General features: G+C 68.2%; 5 protein-coding genes across 5 annotated transcripts; 3 read left to right on the top strand and 2 right to left on the bottom strand.

The window, feature by feature from the left end:
* The first annotated feature begins 291 nt into the window (after positions 1-291).
* On the top strand, positions 292-3,357 carry EMIHUDRAFT_417293 (hypothetical protein). The gene is made up of 11 exons (XM_005793249.1): positions 292-505; positions 606-764; positions 967-1,005; positions 1,080-1,209; positions 1,336-1,379; positions 1,450-1,503; positions 1,786-1,941; positions 2,024-2,075; positions 2,149-2,210; positions 2,259-2,296; positions 2,544-3,357. The coding sequence occupies exons 1-11, from the start codon at positions 305-307 to the stop codon at positions 3,157-3,159; spliced, it is 1,551 nt and encodes a 516-aa protein (XP_005793306.1). The 5' UTR covers positions 292-304; the 3' UTR covers positions 3,160-3,357.
* Positions 3,358-6,306: 2,949 nt separating this feature from the next.
* EMIHUDRAFT_222263 (hypothetical protein) lies at positions 6,307-7,502 on the top strand (the record flags this gene model as incomplete). Its single annotated transcript, XM_005793250.1, has 4 exons — positions 6,307-6,741; positions 6,892-6,957; positions 7,153-7,290; positions 7,479-7,502. The coding sequence occupies 4 exons, from the start codon at positions 6,307-6,309 to the stop codon at positions 7,500-7,502; spliced, it is 663 nt and encodes a 220-aa protein (XP_005793307.1).
* A 1,784-nt stretch (positions 7,503-9,286) lies between these two features.
* EMIHUDRAFT_422900 (hypothetical protein) lies at positions 9,287-10,266 on the top strand (the record flags this gene model as incomplete). Its single annotated transcript, XM_005793251.1, has 3 exons — positions 9,287-9,528; positions 9,711-9,785; positions 9,868-10,266. Coding segments are annotated over 3 exons (626 nt in total), but the record flags the coding sequence as incomplete, so codon positions are not given.
* A 4,019-nt stretch (positions 10,267-14,285) lies between these two features.
* Positions 14,286-15,325, bottom strand: EMIHUDRAFT_222266 (hypothetical protein; the record flags this gene model as incomplete). The annotated part of the gene is made up of 2 exons (XM_005793252.1): positions 14,286-15,219; positions 15,318-15,325. The coding sequence occupies 2 exons, from the start codon at positions 15,323-15,325 to the stop codon at positions 14,286-14,288; spliced, it is 942 nt and encodes a 313-aa protein (XP_005793309.1).
* A 464-nt stretch (positions 15,326-15,789) lies between these two features.
* On the bottom strand, positions 15,790-18,530 carry EMIHUDRAFT_222267 (hypothetical protein; the record flags this gene model as incomplete). Its single annotated transcript, XM_005793253.1, has 11 exons — positions 15,790-16,063; positions 16,163-16,185; positions 16,282-16,314; positions 16,381-16,452; positions 16,663-16,761; positions 16,833-16,873; positions 17,051-17,155; positions 17,531-17,820; positions 17,892-17,998; positions 18,101-18,164; positions 18,220-18,530. 11 exons carry the CDS (start codon positions 18,528-18,530, stop codon positions 15,790-15,792), a joined length of 1,419 nt encoding a protein of 472 aa, XP_005793310.1.
* Positions 18,531-18,565: the final 35 nt, after the last annotated feature.

Genomic DNA, 18,565 nt, shown 5'->3' on the forward strand with positions numbered 1-18,565 from the left:
CGCTCGGAGCTTCGCCCAGCCCGGCGAGCCCGCCCGCACGCCCGCGGCCGCAGACATGAAAGACCAGCTTCTTGGCGTTTCCTGCCAGCGCTCACATGCCAAAAGACACCTCGCAGCGCGCGTGACGTGACCGAAGCGGCACGCCTCGGCGCCGAGAGCAGCCGGTCGACGTCGGCACCAAGCGCGCGGCCGCCGGGCGCCTCCCACCCAAAAAGTTTTTCTTTGGGAAGGCGCTGTAATAAAAAGAAAATGCGGCGTTCTCGCGCTGGCTCAGCGATCACTAGCCATCTATTTGCCTGACAACATGTGCGCCTCGTCGTCCGCTGCCTCGAGCAGCGACTCCGCGCCGCCCGCGCCGGCGCCCGCGCCGAAGCGCCGCCGCTCCACCTCGCCGACGCTCGCCCGACGAGCCGTCGTCTCCAACATGCACGGCAAGCTCTCGCGCACCATCTCGATTGACCGGCTTCCAGAGGAGGGGAAGCGGCTGACCCGCGCGTCGAAGCTGGTGCGCGCCCTCGCGCCCGCCGCCGCGAGGCCCCGAGGGTGCGCGCGCGCACCCTCCGCCTCCCCCCTCCTCTCACCCCCGCGGTTGCACCGCCCGGCAGGTTCGGATGCCGAGCGAGGACTCGGTGGAGCGGCGCGTGCTGCACCTGCTGCTGCGGCCGCGCGAGTGGGCGGCGCAGCCGGCCGCGCAGAAGAGCGAGTTCCCGCTCGAGCCCGAGGACGTCATCCGCCTCTGCGACGTCGTGCAGCCGCTGCTCGAGGCGAGGGCACACATTCCGAGAAGCTTCCGCCGCCATGCAACCACCGCTGCCGAGATGGCCGCTGGGCGCCGGGGCCTCGCCGCGCACCGCCCAGACGCGCTGTAGCTGTCACCGCTGCCGCGCCGCCGCGCCCCACCCCTCCCCGCCCTCCCCGCCTGACGCTGCCCTGCTCTTGACCCTGCTCTCGCCCTGCTCTTGCCAGGCGGAGCCGACGCTGCTGCGGCTCTCGGCACCGGTCAAGGCGTTTGGGGAGCTGCACCGGGGGGTAGACGTAGACATGGGGGGTGGTCTGAAAGGCGGCCTCGTCTTGTCCAGGTCTTCGGGGACCTGCACGGTCAGTACTCTGACCTGATGCGCCTCTTCGAGTCGTACGGAGTGCCGCGCAAGGAGGGCGGCGACATCGGCATCATCGACTACCTCTTCCTGGGGGACTTTGTCGACCGAGGCGAGCAGCGCACCGCTTCCGAGCTCGCCGCTGCCTCTCTCTCCTCTCGTGTGTCTCTCTGTCTCTCTGTCTGTCTCTCACTCTCTCGGTCCGACGCCACTTCCTCCCCCTCGCCGCCACTTCCAGGCAAGCACTCCCTCGAGACGGTCGTCCTGCTGCTCGCCCTCAAGGCCCGCCATCTCGCGGCCTTACCTCCATTACGTGTGTCATCACCATCGCGCATCGCACCGCCGTGCCTAGGCGGCCCACCCACGCGCTGTCTTCCTTGTGCGCGGCAACCACGAGTCTCCCGAGGCGAGATCTCGGCGAGAGCTCGGCCAGAGCTCGGCTAGATCTCGGCGAGAGCTCGGCGAGATCTCGGCGAGATCTCGGCGAGATCTCGGCAATCGCTAGTCTCCCGAGGCGAAGACTGGCCGCAAGACTCTCTCGGGCACCACCCCCTCTGACACCCCCTCTGACAACCTCTATTACACCCAGCCACGTCACAGATGAATAGGGCACCGGCACAGCAGACCAAACACACACGCACCGCCCGCCCCTCGCCCCTCGCCCGCCCGCCCCTCTCCCCTCGGCCAGGTGAATGCGCGCGACGGCTTCCTGCACGAGTGCGCCCTGCGGCTCGGCGGCAAGAAGCCAGGCGTCGCTGTCTGGCGCCGCCTCAACTTGCTCTTCGAGTGGCTGCCGATGGCGGCGACGGTCAACGGCTGCATCCTGTGCGTACACGGAGGAAGCGTCGCGCCGACAGCGCACGCCTCGGCAAGGCGGCGGTCCTGTGACCCGCCTCGGGGCTGGCCTCTCTCTAGGCATCGGCAAGACGCTGTGCTCGCTCGAGCAGATTGCAGAGATGCAGCGGCCGCTGCGCGTGGGTGGCCAGCGCGCGGACGGCTCATGCCCCGCCCAGGACGCGTCCACGACACGTCCGAGACGGCCTGTCCGCAGGCGGGCAGCACGCGGAGCTGATGCTCGACTTGCTCTGGTCCGACCCGACCAAGTCCGACGCCGTGGAGGGCGCGCACACATAGCCGATACGTGGCCGAGAGGTGGCCGAGAGGTGGCCGAGAGGTGGCCGAGAGGTGGCCGAGACCAGGTCCGCCGGGGAGGGCGAGCCCCACATCGGCCGACGAGCGAGCGCCTCCCTCCCTCCTCCCCCGAGCGCCTCCCCGCACCTCTAGGCGTCCACATGAACGATGAGCGAGGGTCGCCCGTCGTCTGCTTTGGGCGCGAGATGTAGCCGAGATACAGCCGAGATACAGCCGAGATAAGCGCCGTCGCGTCCCCTCCCTCCTCGCGGCAAGCCGCGGGTGCATCGACGCCCTCCCCCCATCCCTCGCCAGGCCCGACCGCGTCGCTTCCTTCCTCGCCGCAAACAAGCTCAAGCTCATCGTGCGCGGGCACGAGTGCGTCATGGACGGCTTCCAGCGCTTCGCGGGCGGCAAGCTCGTCACCGTCTTCTCGGCGACAAACTACTGCAACCGGTGGCAGAACGCGGGCGCGATCCTGCTCATCGGGAAGGACCTCGAGATCACGCCAAAGATGATCTTCCCCGTCGAAGAGATCGAGGACGCGTGGCTGCGCTGCGAGGAGGTCGACCACATGCGGCCGCCGACGCCGCCGCGCGAGCAGGACGACGCCGACGAGGACGCGACGCCGGCGGCCGGAGGGCGCGGGCCCGGGGGTCGCAAGCCGCGCTCGAGCCCGCGCGTGGCGGGCGCGCCGCCGGTGCCGTCGCCGACGAAGCGCAACCTGTCGGCGAGCTTGGGGTTGGGCGCGATTGCGGAGCGGCGTGCGACTGAGCCGACGGAGGAGGAGGGGGCGGGCAGCGACGGGGAGCGCGAGGAGCAGGAGCAGGAGCAGGAGGCGAGCGGCGCGACGGAGGCTGCCTCGCCGCAGTCCTCGCCGCAAGAGGAGGAGGAGGAGGAGGTCCCCATCGGCACTCGCCCGCAGGAGTAGTCCGCCAGCCGACTCCGCCAGCCGACGCCGCGCTGCTCGCGCGTTGGCGCCGATTCCCGGTCCCGAGCTTGTCGCCTCCTCAAGCTCCGCCGCCCCGAGCGCCGTCGGTCGCTTGAGGAGATGGCCGGATGTTCGCGGCCGTACCTGAGATTTACCTGTGACTGTGTGCTCTCACATACGGTAGACTTTTTTGAGCACCGCCACCGGCCACCGCTGTGCCTGTGGGTGTGGCAGCCGCCAGAGAGAGGGCACCCAGGAGCGGTGAGCGCAGAGCCGCAGAGGGCAGAGAGAGCCCTGCACGGTGCGCTCACACAGCCTGAGTCCTGACCTCCCCCTGTGTGTGGACAAATACACCGCTCATCGGGCCAAAGCGCAAGGGGCCGTCCCGACTTGATTTCTCGGTCTGTGGGCGCCGGGCCCGCCCCCTCTGAGGGGGTCGGGCCCCCTAGTCTGAAAACAAAAACAAGCTGAAAACAGCCAAAATCAGCCTGCGAGAGAGGCACTGCGCGCCGGGCGCCGCTGACCTCAATCCTCATTGTGGGGATGTGTGCCGACACCAATCGTGATCTAAAACCTGGAAATCCTTGTTCAAAGCCGACCCTAACGCCTAAGCGCCATCCTTCCTGCGCTCACCTGATGCTGCTCCCCCGCGCCGCCTCCTTGGCCCCCTTGGGCGTGTTTTCTGCTCCCAGAGGGGGGGCCTGGGCCCCGGGCCCCCCCATGTTTTCTGTTTTCTGTTTTTCAAAACGCCCGCCCGCCCGCCACCCCGAGGCGGCTCGGCCCCCCACAGACCGAGAAATCAACTCCGGACGGCCCAAGGGGTCGTCGAACTCGAAGGTGTAGAGCGAGCGGGGGGGCCGCCCGGCCCCGCCCCGAGAGCGTCGCAGCAACTCAGCGCGAGCAGGGGTGACCAGAGCACCAGGAACCAGGTCCGCAGGTGACGCCGCTCGCCGGACACGGAGCACCGGGAGGCGACTGGCGAGCACCCCGCCATGCATGTCCCTGGTCTGGACGATTTTTTTCACGGTATCCGCGGCGAGATATGGCGGGATACCGCGGGATACCGCGGGATACTGCGGGATACCATACTGGGAGATACCGGGAGATACCGGGAGATACGAGATACGGGGAGATACCGGGGGATACGCTGCCTCGAGATACGGCTGCTTTAAAAATGCATACTGGTAGAGATACGGGCTGCTGCAGGGCTCGCCGGGCGAGGAGCACGGCAGAGACTCGTTTGAGCGCGGCAACCAGCGCTTCGCGACGCGGCTGTGCGGCTTGTACCGCAAGCCGAGGCTGCGCGACTACTGTGCGTGGCTCGGCTGGGCGGCGCTTCCTCCGCCGAGCCGTTCGCCGCGCGCCGCCGCCGCCTTCACCGTGTTCACGTCCGGCGCGAGGACGGCGGTCGCGGCAGAGGGGGAGGCTGGTTCCGAGGCGCGGCCGGAAGAGGCGGAGGGGGCGGCGGAGGGGGTGGCGGCAAGGGCGGCGGCGGGGGAGGGCCGCCGCGGCGGCAGACGCCGACAAGCTCCTCGCGGCGGGCGAGGAGGAGCTGCCAGAGGAGGAGGACCTGAGGCGGCTCGCGACCGAGGCGCTCGGCGCGGCCGCCGCGACCGGCAGCGCCCGGCTGGTTGCGGCGCTGCTCGCCGCTCGCGCTTCGGCCGACGGCGGCGCCTCTCGCGCCGCGCGGGGCCCGACGCCGCTCATGCGCGCCGTCGGGCGAGAGATAGCCGAGAGACAGCCGAGAGACAGCCGAGAGATAGAGCCGAGAGATAGCCGAGATATGACGCCGCTCGTGCGCGCCGTCGGGCGCGAGAGACGCGTGGCCGCACCGGACCTGCTCGGAAGCTTCTCGGAAGCTTCTCGGAACCTTCCTGCAGGCACGTGGACGTGCTCGCGACGCGCTGCGGCGGGCGTGACGGTCCGCCTCTCCAGCCACTCGCACGCGAGCGCGGCACACCTCGCCGCAGCTGGCGGTCACGCTGCCTCGCTCCGGCTGCTGCAGGCGCGCGGCACGTCCGAGCGGACGACGCTGTACCGCCACCCAAAGAGTAGCCGAGACGGGCTGAGGTTAGGCGCGGGACACGTCCAAGTGGACGGTGCTCTATCACGCGGCATGGGGCGGCCACGCCGAGTGCGTCGCGCTGCTGCTCGACGCGCGAGCGCGCTGCGACGCCTCTGACCGGTGGGGGAGGTCGCCGCTCTGCTGAGATATAGCCGAGATATAGCCGAGATATAGCCGAGATATAGCCGAGATATAGCCGATATATAGCCGAGATAGGTCGCCGCTCTGCTGGGCGTGCTGCCGCGCGCACGAGCGGGTGGTGGCGCTGCTCCTCGAGGCGGGCCCGACGGCAACCGCCGGCCGCAGCGGGCGCACACGGAGCGGTTCGGCCACGTGTACAGCGCGCCGCTCCACTTGGCGTGCTCGGCGGCGATGCGGACGAGGGGCGAGGGGGCGAGGGGCCTGGGGGCGGGGAGGAGCGGCGGGAGACAGACGAGGCGGTGGCAGCAGAGGCGACGAGGCAGGCGCCGGGGGAGAGCTCGGCGGGTGGCGCCGCGGCGGACGTGGCTGCAGGTGGGCGGAGGGTGCGGCCGGACGCTCTAGCCGTCGTCAAGTTGCTCCTGGCCGCGCGCGCAGACGCGAATCGGCGCGACCAGCTCGGGCGCACGCCGTTGCGCGTCGCGAGCGCGGCTGGCCTCGCAGAGGCAGTGGTGCTGCTCGAGGCCGCGGGGGCGCGGCGAGACGACGAGCCGCGCGCAGGCTCTGCGCGCCATCGGGAGGAGGCTACTGTGGCGCCCGAGGCTGCCGCTGCGAGCGGCGCGCCGGCACAGGCTGGCGCCGAGAAGCCGTGGCTCCGCGCGCGCTGCTGGGCGGCGGCGAGTTCGGGTTGGGTTTGGCCACCGGGCGTGGCGCCGCAAAAACTCTCTTGGGAGCTGACTGATCCGGATTTGATCCTGTGCAGAGGTCATTTTTGACCTAGGTAGACCGCACGTGCAGTAGGCACGTGTTGAAGGGAAGATTTTACGTGCCTGGCAGGCACAGTCAGCGCTGCCTGAAATTCTTTTTTCTTCTCAAGAATAACCGACTACCTTCTTGGACCGCGTCTTTCAGATACAGCGTTTGGGTCAAGAAGAGACCTACCAATGATGAAGCCAACCTTCAGCTTCAAGCGAGCCGCCAGAGCTCGCTGTGCCCAGTGCGCGGGCTGCCAGTGGAAGACAGACTGCGGCGTGTGCCGCGAGTGCCGCGATAAGATCAGCTTTGGTGGGAGCGGCCTCCGCAAGAAGGTGTGCCGCGCGCGGGTTTGCCTGAACCTCCAGCCGCGCAACACGCACTCAGCGAGATTAGCCAACGACAGGGGGCAGCAGTCCGTGGCGGGCTGGCAGCAGCACTTGGCGGCCCAGCCTCCACCCGCGCTCGCCCCCAACCCCTCCCCCGCCGACCTCGCCGCGCTGGCCTCGACATACTCCGCAGCCGTCGCGGCCTACCCCTGCGCGCCCTTCGCGATCCTGGAGAATGGGTATCCGGCGCCCCACCACATCGTCGCGGGTGTGCTCGCGGGCGCTTATCTGCCGACGGTCACCACCCACGTCGGCTACGCCCCCACGCCAGCCGCGCCGCCGCTCCCTGCCCTCGCGGGGGGTGCGCCGCCCGCCGCGCCATCATGTTCCCAAATCTTCCACAATGTGGAAGTGCAGACGCCTCGCGCCGCGGCGTCCGGGGGGAAGGGGGAGCGCGAGCTACTCACCGCAAAGGAGCAAGAGATCTTGAGTGCGGTGGCGGAGCGGACCAAGGTGCTTGGAGGCGCGGACAACGCCTCCGCCGCAACATCAAAGCGGGCCTTCGCCTTCGGCGCCGCGGCGCGGGCGCCGCCCGCCGCCCCCCCCGCCGGCCCCCCCGCCATCCCCCCCGCCGGCCTAGCCGCCGGCCCTCCCGGCCTCGCGGCGGCGGCGGCGGCGCAGACCGTGTGGGACCCGCCGACACCGCAGCGACTCGAGGCGTGGGTCGCGAACCGCGGCGGCGCGTGGGACCCGCCGACACTCGAGGCGTGGGTCGCGAGCCAAGCGCAGGCCCAAGCGCAGGCGAGCCGGCCCGCCGCAAACACCTTCCCCAACGTCGAGGCGCGAGTCAAGCCAGGCCGCCGCTATTGGCCCGACGCCGCGCCGCCGCCGGCACCAGCGCCAGCACCGCCGCCGCCGCCGCCGCCGCCGCCGCCGCCGCCGCCGCCGCCGCCGCCGGCCGAGAGCTCCGAGAGCTCCGAGAGGAGGCCTTTCGAGTGCTGCGGCCGGTGCGGCGGCGACGCGTCCGACGGTAGCTGCTGCTGCCGCCGCGTCGCTGACGAGGCACACCTCCCTCTGCCGCGAGAGGGTTCGGTACCGTGGGGGTAGGGGAGGGACGGACGAGTCCCAGTCGTGGGTTCCAGTATTAGGTGGTAGGGGAGGAGTGCCGCCACATCAAGGCTCATCGGCCATCGGTCACGTTGTTCCCCGTGGGGAGATAGGCCTACCTCTACGGCGCCGCCGCGGCGCTCGTCGAGCTGAGGAGCAGCGAGAGGCATGTCCAGGACACGTCCATGACGTGTCCGCGACATGTCTTTAGGCGCTCGTCGAGCTGATGAGCAGCGACGTGAGTAACGAGAGGCCCTCGTGCGAGGCGATCCTCGGCGAGACCAGCCTCGAGGAGGGACGCGTCCCTGGACGCGTCCCTGGACGCGTCCCTGGGGGCGTCCCTGGGGGCGTCCCTGGGGGAATCGCTTTGCTTGCGCCGGCGGTGCCGTCGATGCCGGGCGCGGCGGGAAGTGCCTTTGTCAAGGTCGGCAGCTCGTCAAGCTCGCGCCTCGCGCCCGGCATCAGCCTGCCTCCCTCTCCCCCCGAGCCACCGGCCGGACCAGCGCCCACGCCGCCGCCGGAGGACACCGCGCCGGCGCTTCGGCCGTGCTGGCCCTCTGAGCCGACGGGCAGCTCGGCGCTGCTGCCCGCGTGCGGCGACCTCTCGGGCGGGGGGGCGGCGCAGCTGGGCTTCGGCGCGGTCCTCCTCGTGCTGGCCGTCGGTGCACGTCGGGTCGGGGGAGGGGGGGGGGTCGTGTCACCTGGACACGTCCATGACCCGTCGATGACCTGACCCCCCCCCCCCCAGGCACATATCTCGGGCCTTGGGTTGCTGTGCGGGCAGAGTCGCTCGCGCTCGCCTCTCCCCCTCTCGACACAGACGGGGAGAGGAGGGAGAGCGGCGCGGACCACCCCCTGCACGCCTTCCTCCCCCTCCTCCTCTTCCCCGCCCTCGCTTGCGCCCACGCCATGCTCGGATTCGGACGCCGCTTCAGCGCGGCCGTGGCGGTGCGCCAGCAACCCCCTCCCCTCTCATCTCGTGCCGCCACCCTCCACACACACACACACACACACACACACACACACACACACACACACACGCACGCACGCACGCACGCACGCACGCACGCACGCACGCACACACAACCCCCCCCCCTCCTCCTCCCCTCCTGCTCCCCGTCAGGCGTGCCTCGTCATTCACGCGGCGCTCGTCCTCGCCTCCGTCTCCGCCCTGCCAGTGCCCCTCATCCGCGCCTACTTCGCCGCCCAGCCGCCCGAGCTCGTCCACATCGGCTCCTGCCTCGCCGGCTTCACGCTTGGCGCGACGCTCGGCTCGGAGCAGCCTCTCTCGCGCGCCGAGCGCTGGCTCGTCGCCCTCGTCTCCGAGGTGCAGCCGAGAGACACAGCCGAGGGACAGCCGAGAGACACAGCCGAGAGAGACAGCCGAGGTACAGCCGAGAGACACAGCCGAGAGACACAGCCGCGAGGTACCGAGAGAGCAGAGAGAGAGAGTCAGAGCAGAGGCTCCAGCAGACTGAGGCTCCGACAGAGGCGTGCGCGCTTAGTCCGCCTGCCCTCTCTCGCCCCGCAGGCGCTCCACCTTGCGGCCATGCTCACGCTCGTGGCGCGCACGGGCCAGCTCGGCTACCTCGCCGCCCTGTGCACCTTCCACGCCCCGTTCGTCTTCGGCCTGGTGGGGCAGATGCACCTCGCCTCCCACCCGCCCTGTGGGCCCTCGCCCTCGTCCTGTGGGCCGCCCCTGTCGGCGGCGCCGAAGCTGTGGACGACGACGTCGCAGCTCGCGCCGCTCGTCCTCGCGATGCTCATGTCCACCCACCTCGCGCGGCCGAACCCGTTCCTCGCCGCCGACGCGGGCGGCTTGCCCTTCCCCGGCGGCCTCCCCGGCGGCCTCACGCGAGGCGACCTCGAGGTGCTGCTGCACCTGCCGCTGCCCGTCTGCCTGTACGGGTGGGCCATCCTCCTGCACGGCGACACGGCGGAGCTCTGGTGCGGCTTCCTCGTCGCGGCGTGCGCCTGGTGTGTGCGCACCCTCTCCCTTCTCGCCGCGCCGCGCAGCACCAGCAAAAGCACTCTTCCCTTCGCACTTTGCGCCGCGCCGACCCACCAGCGCTGTGTTGCGGGTGAGCCGTACTGGACGTAGCCACACCGGCTCCGAGGCCCGCTCCTCCCAACCTTCCCCGCGGCCCTGCCTCCTCCAGGCGCTGGCTCGGCACCGCCCTGATCTCCACCGAGATGCTGTGGTCGATCGTCACGTCGTCCCAGGGCGTCACAAGGCGCGTGTGTGGCTGGCGAGGGCCCATCTCAGGCGTGAGCACATCATGTAACCGCCCTCCGCCCTCTCCTCCCGTGGCACAGGCCTCTCCTCCCGGTCATCGTCGGCCTCACGCACGGCTTCAGGCAGATGCGGCCGTGCACCCGGGACAAGTACTCCGCGGTCGTCGTCGCCAGCGTGGCGGTGATTGCGAGCACGGCGGCCTTCCGCCTCGGGCCACAGGGCCTCGCCGCGGCGGCGCAAAAGGGCCTGCGCTTTGCCGGCGGGTTTGTGCTGGGCCGGGGCGTGGCGGCGGCGGCAGCATCGTCCGCAAATCGCAAGCCTTGCGCGTGATTCTCGGCGGTGGAGGCCGTCCGCTCCCGCGGAGCACGCGTAGGAGAGTGCGTATATAGTGTGCGGCCGTGCGGGTGGATTGTGGATCAGCATCAGGGGACCTCCGAACGGATCACGTCTCGTTGCATAAGATATACACGGAATTCAAAACCGTTAAACGCTCCCCAGGCCCCTGCACTAGTCACTACGTACTACTCGAGCGTTTTTTCGCAAACCCGCAACGGCCAAGGCTGCAACCCGGAAACTTTGCGGGAAACCCAACCGCGATCTCACACCACGCGGACGTGCCACCACGCACCAGCGCTCGGCTGGCGTGCGGCAATACGGGCACGCTCGCAGCCGAGCGGAGCAGGGGCCACAGACACACTGGTGGCCACACGGCACAGCGACGTGCGACTTCGGCCTAGTGAAGCACACGATACACGTAGTCTGGCCACCTATGGTGGACTCGGGAGCGTCTCGTCTCTCGACGGCCGGTGTCGAAGCTAGCGTCCGCCAGCGAGAGGACCTCAGGCGGCGGTGCCGAGGGGGTGGAGCGCTCTTCGTGTGGCCGTGAATGAACATCTCCTCCGTCTTCGTCCGCCTCCTCGTCCCCCTCATCTGATCCCTCTTCTTCCTCTTCCTCCTCCTCCTCCTCCTCCTCCTCCTCCTCCCCCTCCCCCTCTACCTCCTCCTTCTCCTCCTCCTCCTCGGACTCGGCCTCCCTGTCGCCTCTGACTGCTCCGGTCCATTTGCTGAGGCCCGCGGCCTTCATCCATCTGGCGACGCCCCTTGCCACGATGCGCGAGGCCTCGACGGCGGCTTTGGCGACGCGGCTGCGTTTGTGCGCACCTGAGCGATGGTGATTTCTCGCATCTCTCCCTCGTCATTGGCGGCGTCCGCGGCTCCCTGTTGCGCTCGCCACTCTGTTGCCTCGCACTCCGCAAAGTCGGACAAAGTTGCACCCGGTCGTGCATGCAGCATGGGTGGCACACCACTGGACAGAGGACACCTTCTCTTTAGAATTTCCCCAGAGGCGACTCAGAGCCGTACCATACTGACGTATCCGGCAGCCGAACCCCTCCACGCGCGACGCGCACGCCGGCTGCCCGCCCGCGGCCTCGGGCCTGGACACGGGGTGCACCACACATCTTGTGGCACGACGGTCGACGCACGATTCTTTCGATAGATTTCATGCATGAAAAACGACAATAACTCAATGAGCAAAGAAAATGAGGAAAAAGATGGACGGACGGAAAACACCCCCCCTTTTATGCCTGACCCTGGGCATGGCCCCTCTGGGGGTGAGCTGGGCCGGCCGCCTCCGGGTCCGCAACTCGCACGGTGGGCTCGCGTCCGGGCGAGCATCCGAGGCCCGCGGTTGTCCTCTCGCTGGGCGCGACCGACATGGAGATCCACTGCACACAGATCTGTGCTTTTGGCGCCTATTGCTCGCTCTCTGTGCAATCGCAACGCCAGAGGCCGTGCTTGGAGAGTGTGTCGCAGTGCTGCTGCGTCAGTGGATTGAGCCGCGACGCAGGCTCCATCGGTGAGCTGCGGCGGCGCACCGGCCGCTCCATACATAGCTCTCCGGCGAGCCCTCGCAAACGCGTTTTCCGTCCGTTTCATCGAGTTTGCCCGAGTGGTAAAATGCAATCGAATCTGCCCGAGTGGTCAAGTAAAACTTTGCCTTTCGTAAAAGTTGCCCGAGTGGTCTGTGGGAAAAAAACCAAAATCGAGACGGACTTCATGAACGGCCGCGCAATATGTCTTCCTTACTATTATTAATTGATGCTTTTTGCACGGCTGAGCCCCCCCCCCCCCCCTCCCTCCCCCGCGCCCATTCCCTGCCCTCTCCCGCCTCACACTCCGTCAGAGCCCCCTCCCCTCTTGCACAACAGGAATTTTGACAATTAACCAGATGGTGCTAATTGATGGGCTTGCCCATCCCGGTACCCGGAGTGGTTCGACCCCACACAAACCCGAGACGGTGATGGGAGGCGTCGTACGGTGATCTCAGGCCCAGTGAGGTAGTGCATCTGACTACCCCGGATCCTGCTGAACAAGCTCCTCTTGTAGCTCGATCGGTCACACCGCCATCGCCGTCGGGGAGAGGGGGGACGACACTGCTTCGGCAGCGTGCACCTCTCGATCCTGTACCGTGTTTGTTATGACCCCCCCCAATGAACACACCAGTGAGGGAGGGCGAGACGATCGAGGGGTCCCGTACCATGCGGAATCGACCCTATCCAGTGCTCAAGTGCTCAAGAAAATAAAGATCCAGCTCGCCTCAAAGAGTCCGCGCCTCTCTAACTTTTACTCTGCCACTGCGTCCACATTGGCCAAGTCAATTCCCGCGGGCGCGCTCCTCCAGCGTCTCGGTGGCGAGCTTCGAGACGATCCCGTCGTTCTCCATGTGGTTCGGCTGGTAGATCCCGTTCACGTACTTCCCTCCGCCGCCATCCGCGCCCGCCCAAACGTGGTAGACTCCATCGCCGTTCTCGTCGTGTATGTGGTCGAACCGCCCCTCGCCCAGCTCCGCCTCTATCCCGACCTCCTTCAGCTTTGCGATGTCGGCGCGCGCGCGCTCGACGGCCGCCAAGTTCGGGTCCACTTCGCGCGGGAACGGAGAGGCGCCTAATGGTACAGCACACGCGGACATGTCAAGGTGGTGCACGTCACGTGCCAGAGGGCCTTGCCAAGGAGCAGCTGGGCGCCAAAAGGCCAGAGGAGGACGTTGACCAGCGTGGCGCGCGCGCTGATCTCGGCGTTGAGCAGCTGGACCACGCCGCGCAGCTTCGTGAGGTGCGACGTCTCCTTGTTGCACACGGCGACCGCCGCAACCTGATCGCACCGCGCGCGAGACCGTGAACCGCGCCTCTCCTCGGCAGGTTGGGCGGGGGGCGTGGCAGGTTGGGCGGGGGGCGTGGCAGCGGGCTACCGAGTCGCCGTAGCAGATGATGTGGCCCATCTCCCCGACGAGCAGATCTGCGACCTGGCGAATCGGCGCGTTGAGCAAGCCGACGCTGATGCCGTCGGCAGCGATCGAGATCGACTCGACGTCGAACTTTCCGCGGCAGGCGGCACTGCCCCAGCGCGGCCGCCTCGATGTGCCGCAGGTCAACGTGCCTGCGACGCGGCCGCGAGGACGCGTCATGGACGTATCCGACGGCGGAGCAGAGATATGGGGAGAACGGGGAGATACGGGGAGATAGAGGGGAATACGCGAAGACAGAGGGAGATACGGGGATATAGAGGTAGCCCGCCGCGCGTATATCGCGCGCCTTGCGCCTTGCGGAGGGGGCGCGGAAAAGAGGAACCTCTTAGCGCCATCGCCACGGTGCTGCAAGCAGCGCCGGGCGACGACGGCTTACCGCCTCCCGGTCCCCCTCGGCACACCTCCGCTGCTTAATGTTTGGCAACTCGAACCCGTGAAGCTTCCCGGTGCGGCGGAGACGGGCGCCTAAGGTTGGGACGATTTGTTCCGCGTAGTAAGGACGCGAGGCATGTGGTCCGAGCCACCGCCGCCACTGCGCACCGCGGATACGACTGCGTAGCCGCTGCCGAGCAACTCTGCGAGCACTGACGCAACAAGCCGCTCGCCGTTATCGCCACCGCCAAAGTGGTCAACTATGTCCGCGGGCAGGTCGCGCGGGTTACCCCGCACACGGGTCAGCCTGCCAGCCACGTATCCACGCAAGCGTGGTCCGCGCGCATGGCATACAGGCGTTCGCGCGCACCGCCGCCTCCGTCACCGCCGCGTACGGCGCGTCCGCAGCCACGCCCGCCGCTAGGCCCGCCGTCGCCTACGCCCACACCGTGATCGCAAAGCCTGCGGGTTGAAGCCAAGCCAGCCCGCCCGCCGCGCACCGCCGCCTCCGTCACCGCTGCGTACAGCGCGTCCACAGCCACGCCCGCCGTCGCATACGCCCGCACTGGTAGTCTGGAGCCACAGACCGTACATGGACGTGCCACATACCTCGCGATTGAGGTTTGCGCGGTGAGTTGCCAGTTGTCAATTCACTAGCCGGGTCGAGCGGGCTGTCGCCATTGTGCGGGTGGTGCTGGCCTGTTTTGCGCATGACGATTGCGTGGTAGATGGATGTGATCAGTCGCTGGACATGCATTGGCAGGCGGAATCGCGGAATGCTGACTGATCCTTCAACACTCAGCTAATCAATCGAATAGCCTACAACGCGCCTCCCAGCACAGGCAGCGGCACTCTGTCGTGGAGGTACGACTCGTCGTCCATCGGCCGCACCTCGGTGCGGCAGCCCGCCGCCCGCAGTCCATCTTTGATCGCACCTTTGAGCACCGAGGCGGTTGTTTGAGCGTTCAAGATCGTGTCGAGGTGCAGCCGCTGGTTGCTGTGCAGCCGCAGCGGAGCCAATTTGGGGTGCCACTCGACACTGATCCAGTCGACTACTCTGCAGAGATTTCCAGATGCCACGACTTGAGGCACCACTGCAAACTCCAAACCCTCGATGTCCATCTTGACGATCACGCGCCCACGGGGATGGATGGACGGCATCGCTCGGCGGGAGATCTGAGAAAGAATCTCGTCAAAGGAGACCGACGGCACGCGCACTATCAGGTTCTGCCCCGTGCGGTTGCTCGCCCCCCGGAAGGCTTCGTTGAAGTTCGTCACGCCGAAGCCCCAGTATTCATTGTCTTTGCCGTTGTCTTCGAAATCTCCATTCTCGTGGAAGACCAGCTCCTCCGACGCCGTTCCCAGCGCCATGGGGAAGAACGTGTACCTCCAGCCCATCCGAGCATACACGCGCTGCATCTTTTCGTGGCGCGCCTTGTGTATCGGATTGGGCTCAAAGCCGAGCGAGCAAGTGAGGTTTCTGTCTACACCAAAGACGCGATCGAAGACGGCAACAAACTTGGAGTCGTTGTAAAATGCCGGCTCAAAGAGGAATCGCGTGTGAACACCTATGCTGGCACCGGCGTCAACGAAAACGTTCACACAGCCATCAACGGCGTTCTTCACGCGCTCGGTGACGTAATGGCCATGCAGGGATGTGTGCGAGGGAGGAGGAGGTGGTGGCGAGGTCGGAGGCGGCGGCCGCAGCAGCGGCTCAACGACGGTTGGTGCGAGCGTGTTCATATTCGGCTCCCTATTTGAGGCACGAGCCCCGGCGGCGCGCGTGTGTGAGAAGTTAAAATCGGTTCTGCTGCTAATACAAAACGAAAACACAAAAAAGAAAATTGTTACCGGAACATTCCAGGAACGTGCTCGTGCCGTGTACTCGGGAGAGGCTAGGTAGCTGCTCTGGCTCCAAGCGATACGAGTCCACCTTACAGTGAGTGCACGCGGCCGGGGTATAGTGAGGTGGCTTGAGCTCTGTCTGTCAAGGGCACGACCTACTTCCGGTTCGATGGCGCCTAATAATGAAGATGGCGGCCGGCTCTACGCCGGTGTGCAAGCCGCTATGCATTATTGCATTTTTCGAATGCATTTTCCCCCGGTGGTAAAGAGCCGTATCTGGTATGTGCATGGCTGTGGCCTGTGCGCACCCTCCCCCGCCCCACTGTGTGTACAGCCTCGAGGGGTAGCAGAGTACTACGCGTTCGCGTACTGTACTGACGTAGGAAGGACGGTGGTACGAGGCAGCGACTAGATATGGAGAGTACTCCCTGCGAATTACACTTCACACACTGTAGGTCGACAGAGGGCGATCAGCTCTCTAATGCTGGTGACGCTGATCGGCCGCGGCGGAGAAGGGGAGCTCCGAGTGACACGACGACGACCGCGAGAGAGACATTCGGCGGCGCGACGGGCCGGCGGCGTCCTTGGTGTCGGAGAGGCCCGAGAGGAGCCCCCACGCGGCAAGAGGCGGCATCCTGCGCAGGAGGGTGCCCACGAACGGCACCAGGAAAGCGGACGCGCACGCGGCCGCGAAGGGCAGCGGCGCGTCGCACACGGCGGTGGCGATGGGGATGGGCAAGTAGGCGCTCGACCTACACAGGGGAAGGTGCCCGGTCAGGGGTGTCCGGGCAGGCTCCGGCCTGGCTCCGAGGAGGCGGTGGGCGGCTCGACCTCGCCGCCGCGGGGAGGACGAACGCGCCTCCGAGGGCCGCGCCTGAGAGGGTGGTTCCGCGAAGGTCCCGAAGAGGGTCGGAGGACCTTGCTAGGGCTCCTTTGCGGCCCGCGCGCCGCAGAGAGCTGCCGCGCGGACGTAGCCATCGCGCGCCATGTACGGGTAGCACGCCTGTGCAGGCACGCCAAGGAGGTGTCTAGGACGTGTCGTGGACGCGGCTGCTCGGCCGCCAAGTACGGGCGTGCTGTGCGCCTCGACAAAGTCGCCAAACCAGATGTTGATGGCGAGCGCGCGGCGGCACGCGGAGCCCTCCTCGGCGCTCGTCGGTCGCGCGGCGACGGCGGCGCACACGCCCGCACACGCACAGCAGAGGCACGAGGCGTCGAGCGCGCCTAGGGTCAGGATCGGGGATCGGGATAGGATTGGGGTTGAGGTTGGGGTTGGGGCAGGAGGAGGATTGGAGTTGGGGCAAGGGTTAGGCCCGGCGGGGTCGAGCCTGCTCACAGCGTTTCCTCTTACTTCTTCACAGCCGTTCTTCTGCTCGAGGCACGCGGCGTCGAGCGCGCCGAGGACGGAGAAGGCGCCGCCCTCCATCTCGAGGAGGATGAGCGGGAGGACCTGCCGCCGCGGGTGATCTCGGGTGATCTCGGGTGATCTCGGTGTATCTCGAGGAGGAGGAGCGGGGGGACCGCGGCGTGGTAGTAGCCGAGGAGGGGCGAGAGCACGGCACCTAGGGTCAGGGTCAGGGTCAGGGTGAGGGTGAGGGTGAGGGTGAGGGTGAGGGTGGGGGTGAGGGTGAGGGTGAGGGTGAGGGTGAGGGTGAGGGTGAGGGTGAGGGTCAGGAGGTCAGGGGTCGGGGTCAGGGTCAGGGTGAGGGCTTGGGTGAGGAGCGGCGAGAGCACGACACCGGCCCCGCCGCCCGACCACAGCTGCGCAGGGAGGGCGAGGAGGGCGAGGAGCGAGCGGGTCGCTGCGGCGAACGCGGGCGAGAGCAGCAGCGCGGCCACGCCCCCTGCGCACGCCGAGCCGCAAACCGTGTAGAGGGTCGCTGCGGTGGCGGGCAGGCCCAAGTGCAGCGCGTGCGGCAGCGTGCGGCGGCAAGCGAGGCCGGCGAGGCTGGCCGCCAGCAGCGAGGCGGCGAGGGAGGGGACGGCGGCGTTGGCGAGGGCGGCGGCGAGCAGCCCTGCCATGGCGCCCGTGCCGTCGGTGCCGCCCTCCTCCCCGTCGAGAGACGCGGCGCGGCGGCCGGCGTGGACACCGGCCGCGGCACCGTTTACCCTCGTCGCGGCGGCGGCAGCGAGAGGCAGCAGCGCGCGAAGGCCGTCGATGCGGCCGTGCAGCGGCGGCGGCAGAGGCAAGACGGTGGCGGCAGAGGCGGCGGCCACACAGAGACTGAGCGAGAGAGTGACAGGGAGAGTGGCGTCGAGGACAGGGCCGAGGCCGAGCTGCGGCGGCGGCAGCTGGACAGAGTAGGGCAGCCGCCAGTGCGCCGCGAGAGCGGCGGCCGCCGCGACGGCGCGGGAGCGCGGCGTAGTGCCGACCGACCCCCCCGCCTCCAAGACAGAGACCCCCATCCTCGCCGCCTCGCCGAGCGAGCTGCCGCCTGTGCCGACCACGGGCAGGCCCGCCGCCGCGGCGGCGAGCAGCGACGCGCGGTTGGTGCTGCCTAGGCGACGGCTCCGAGGCAAGGTCCGAGAAGGCTCCCGACAGTAGCGAGGAGCGGTTGGTCGATGCCGGCGTCCGCAGACACGAGGACGAGCGCGTCGATGTCTCCGCGCGCAATCACGCCGGCCAGCCGCTCGTCCGCCTTTCGCGCGAGCCGGTTCACAGCGTGCAGCTCGCCTCGCATCCGAATCTGAGGGATCGGACAGCCGCCAGCAGCAGAAGCAGCCGCAGCCGCCGCCGCCGCCGCCGCCGCGTCTCGTGACGAGAGTCGTCCTCCCTCCCTCCTGCTGACGGCGGCCCGCCCCGAGGCGGCAGGCGCCGCGTCCGGGAAGCACCACAGCGAGGCGGTCGCGTGCCTGCAGGAGGGTAAGGGAGGAGTGGCAAAGGAGGATGCTAATAATTAGATGCCACAGAGCGGCGGTCGCGCGCCCTGGAGCGCCGTCCAGCGGCGACTCGCAGCCCACAAACACGAGGAAAGAGAGGTCGATGGCGCCGGAGCCTCGGCCGCCAGCCCCGCCTGCGCAGCCGCAGCCCTCGTCCGCATACGAGTCGACCTCGTGTGCGCGGCCAATGCCAGCGAGCTGTGCGGCGAGGGCGGAGACGGCCGTCTGCACGCTGCCTCGCTGCGTCGAGCCGCCGCTCGAGCCGACAAGCGCAACCCGCCTCTCGGGCGGCAGCGGAGTCGAGCGAGGCCGGCCGGGGAGTCCGTCTGGGTCGAGCATGGTGGCTGGGGCGGCGGTGGGAGCGGGATCGCCAC

This window comes from Emiliania huxleyi (assembly GCF_000372725.1).
Source record: "Emiliania huxleyi CCMP1516 unplaced genomic scaffold EMIHUscaffold_102, whole genome shotgun sequence".
Lineage (NCBI taxonomy): Eukaryota > Haptophyta > Isochrysidales > Noelaerhabdaceae > Emiliania > Emiliania huxleyi.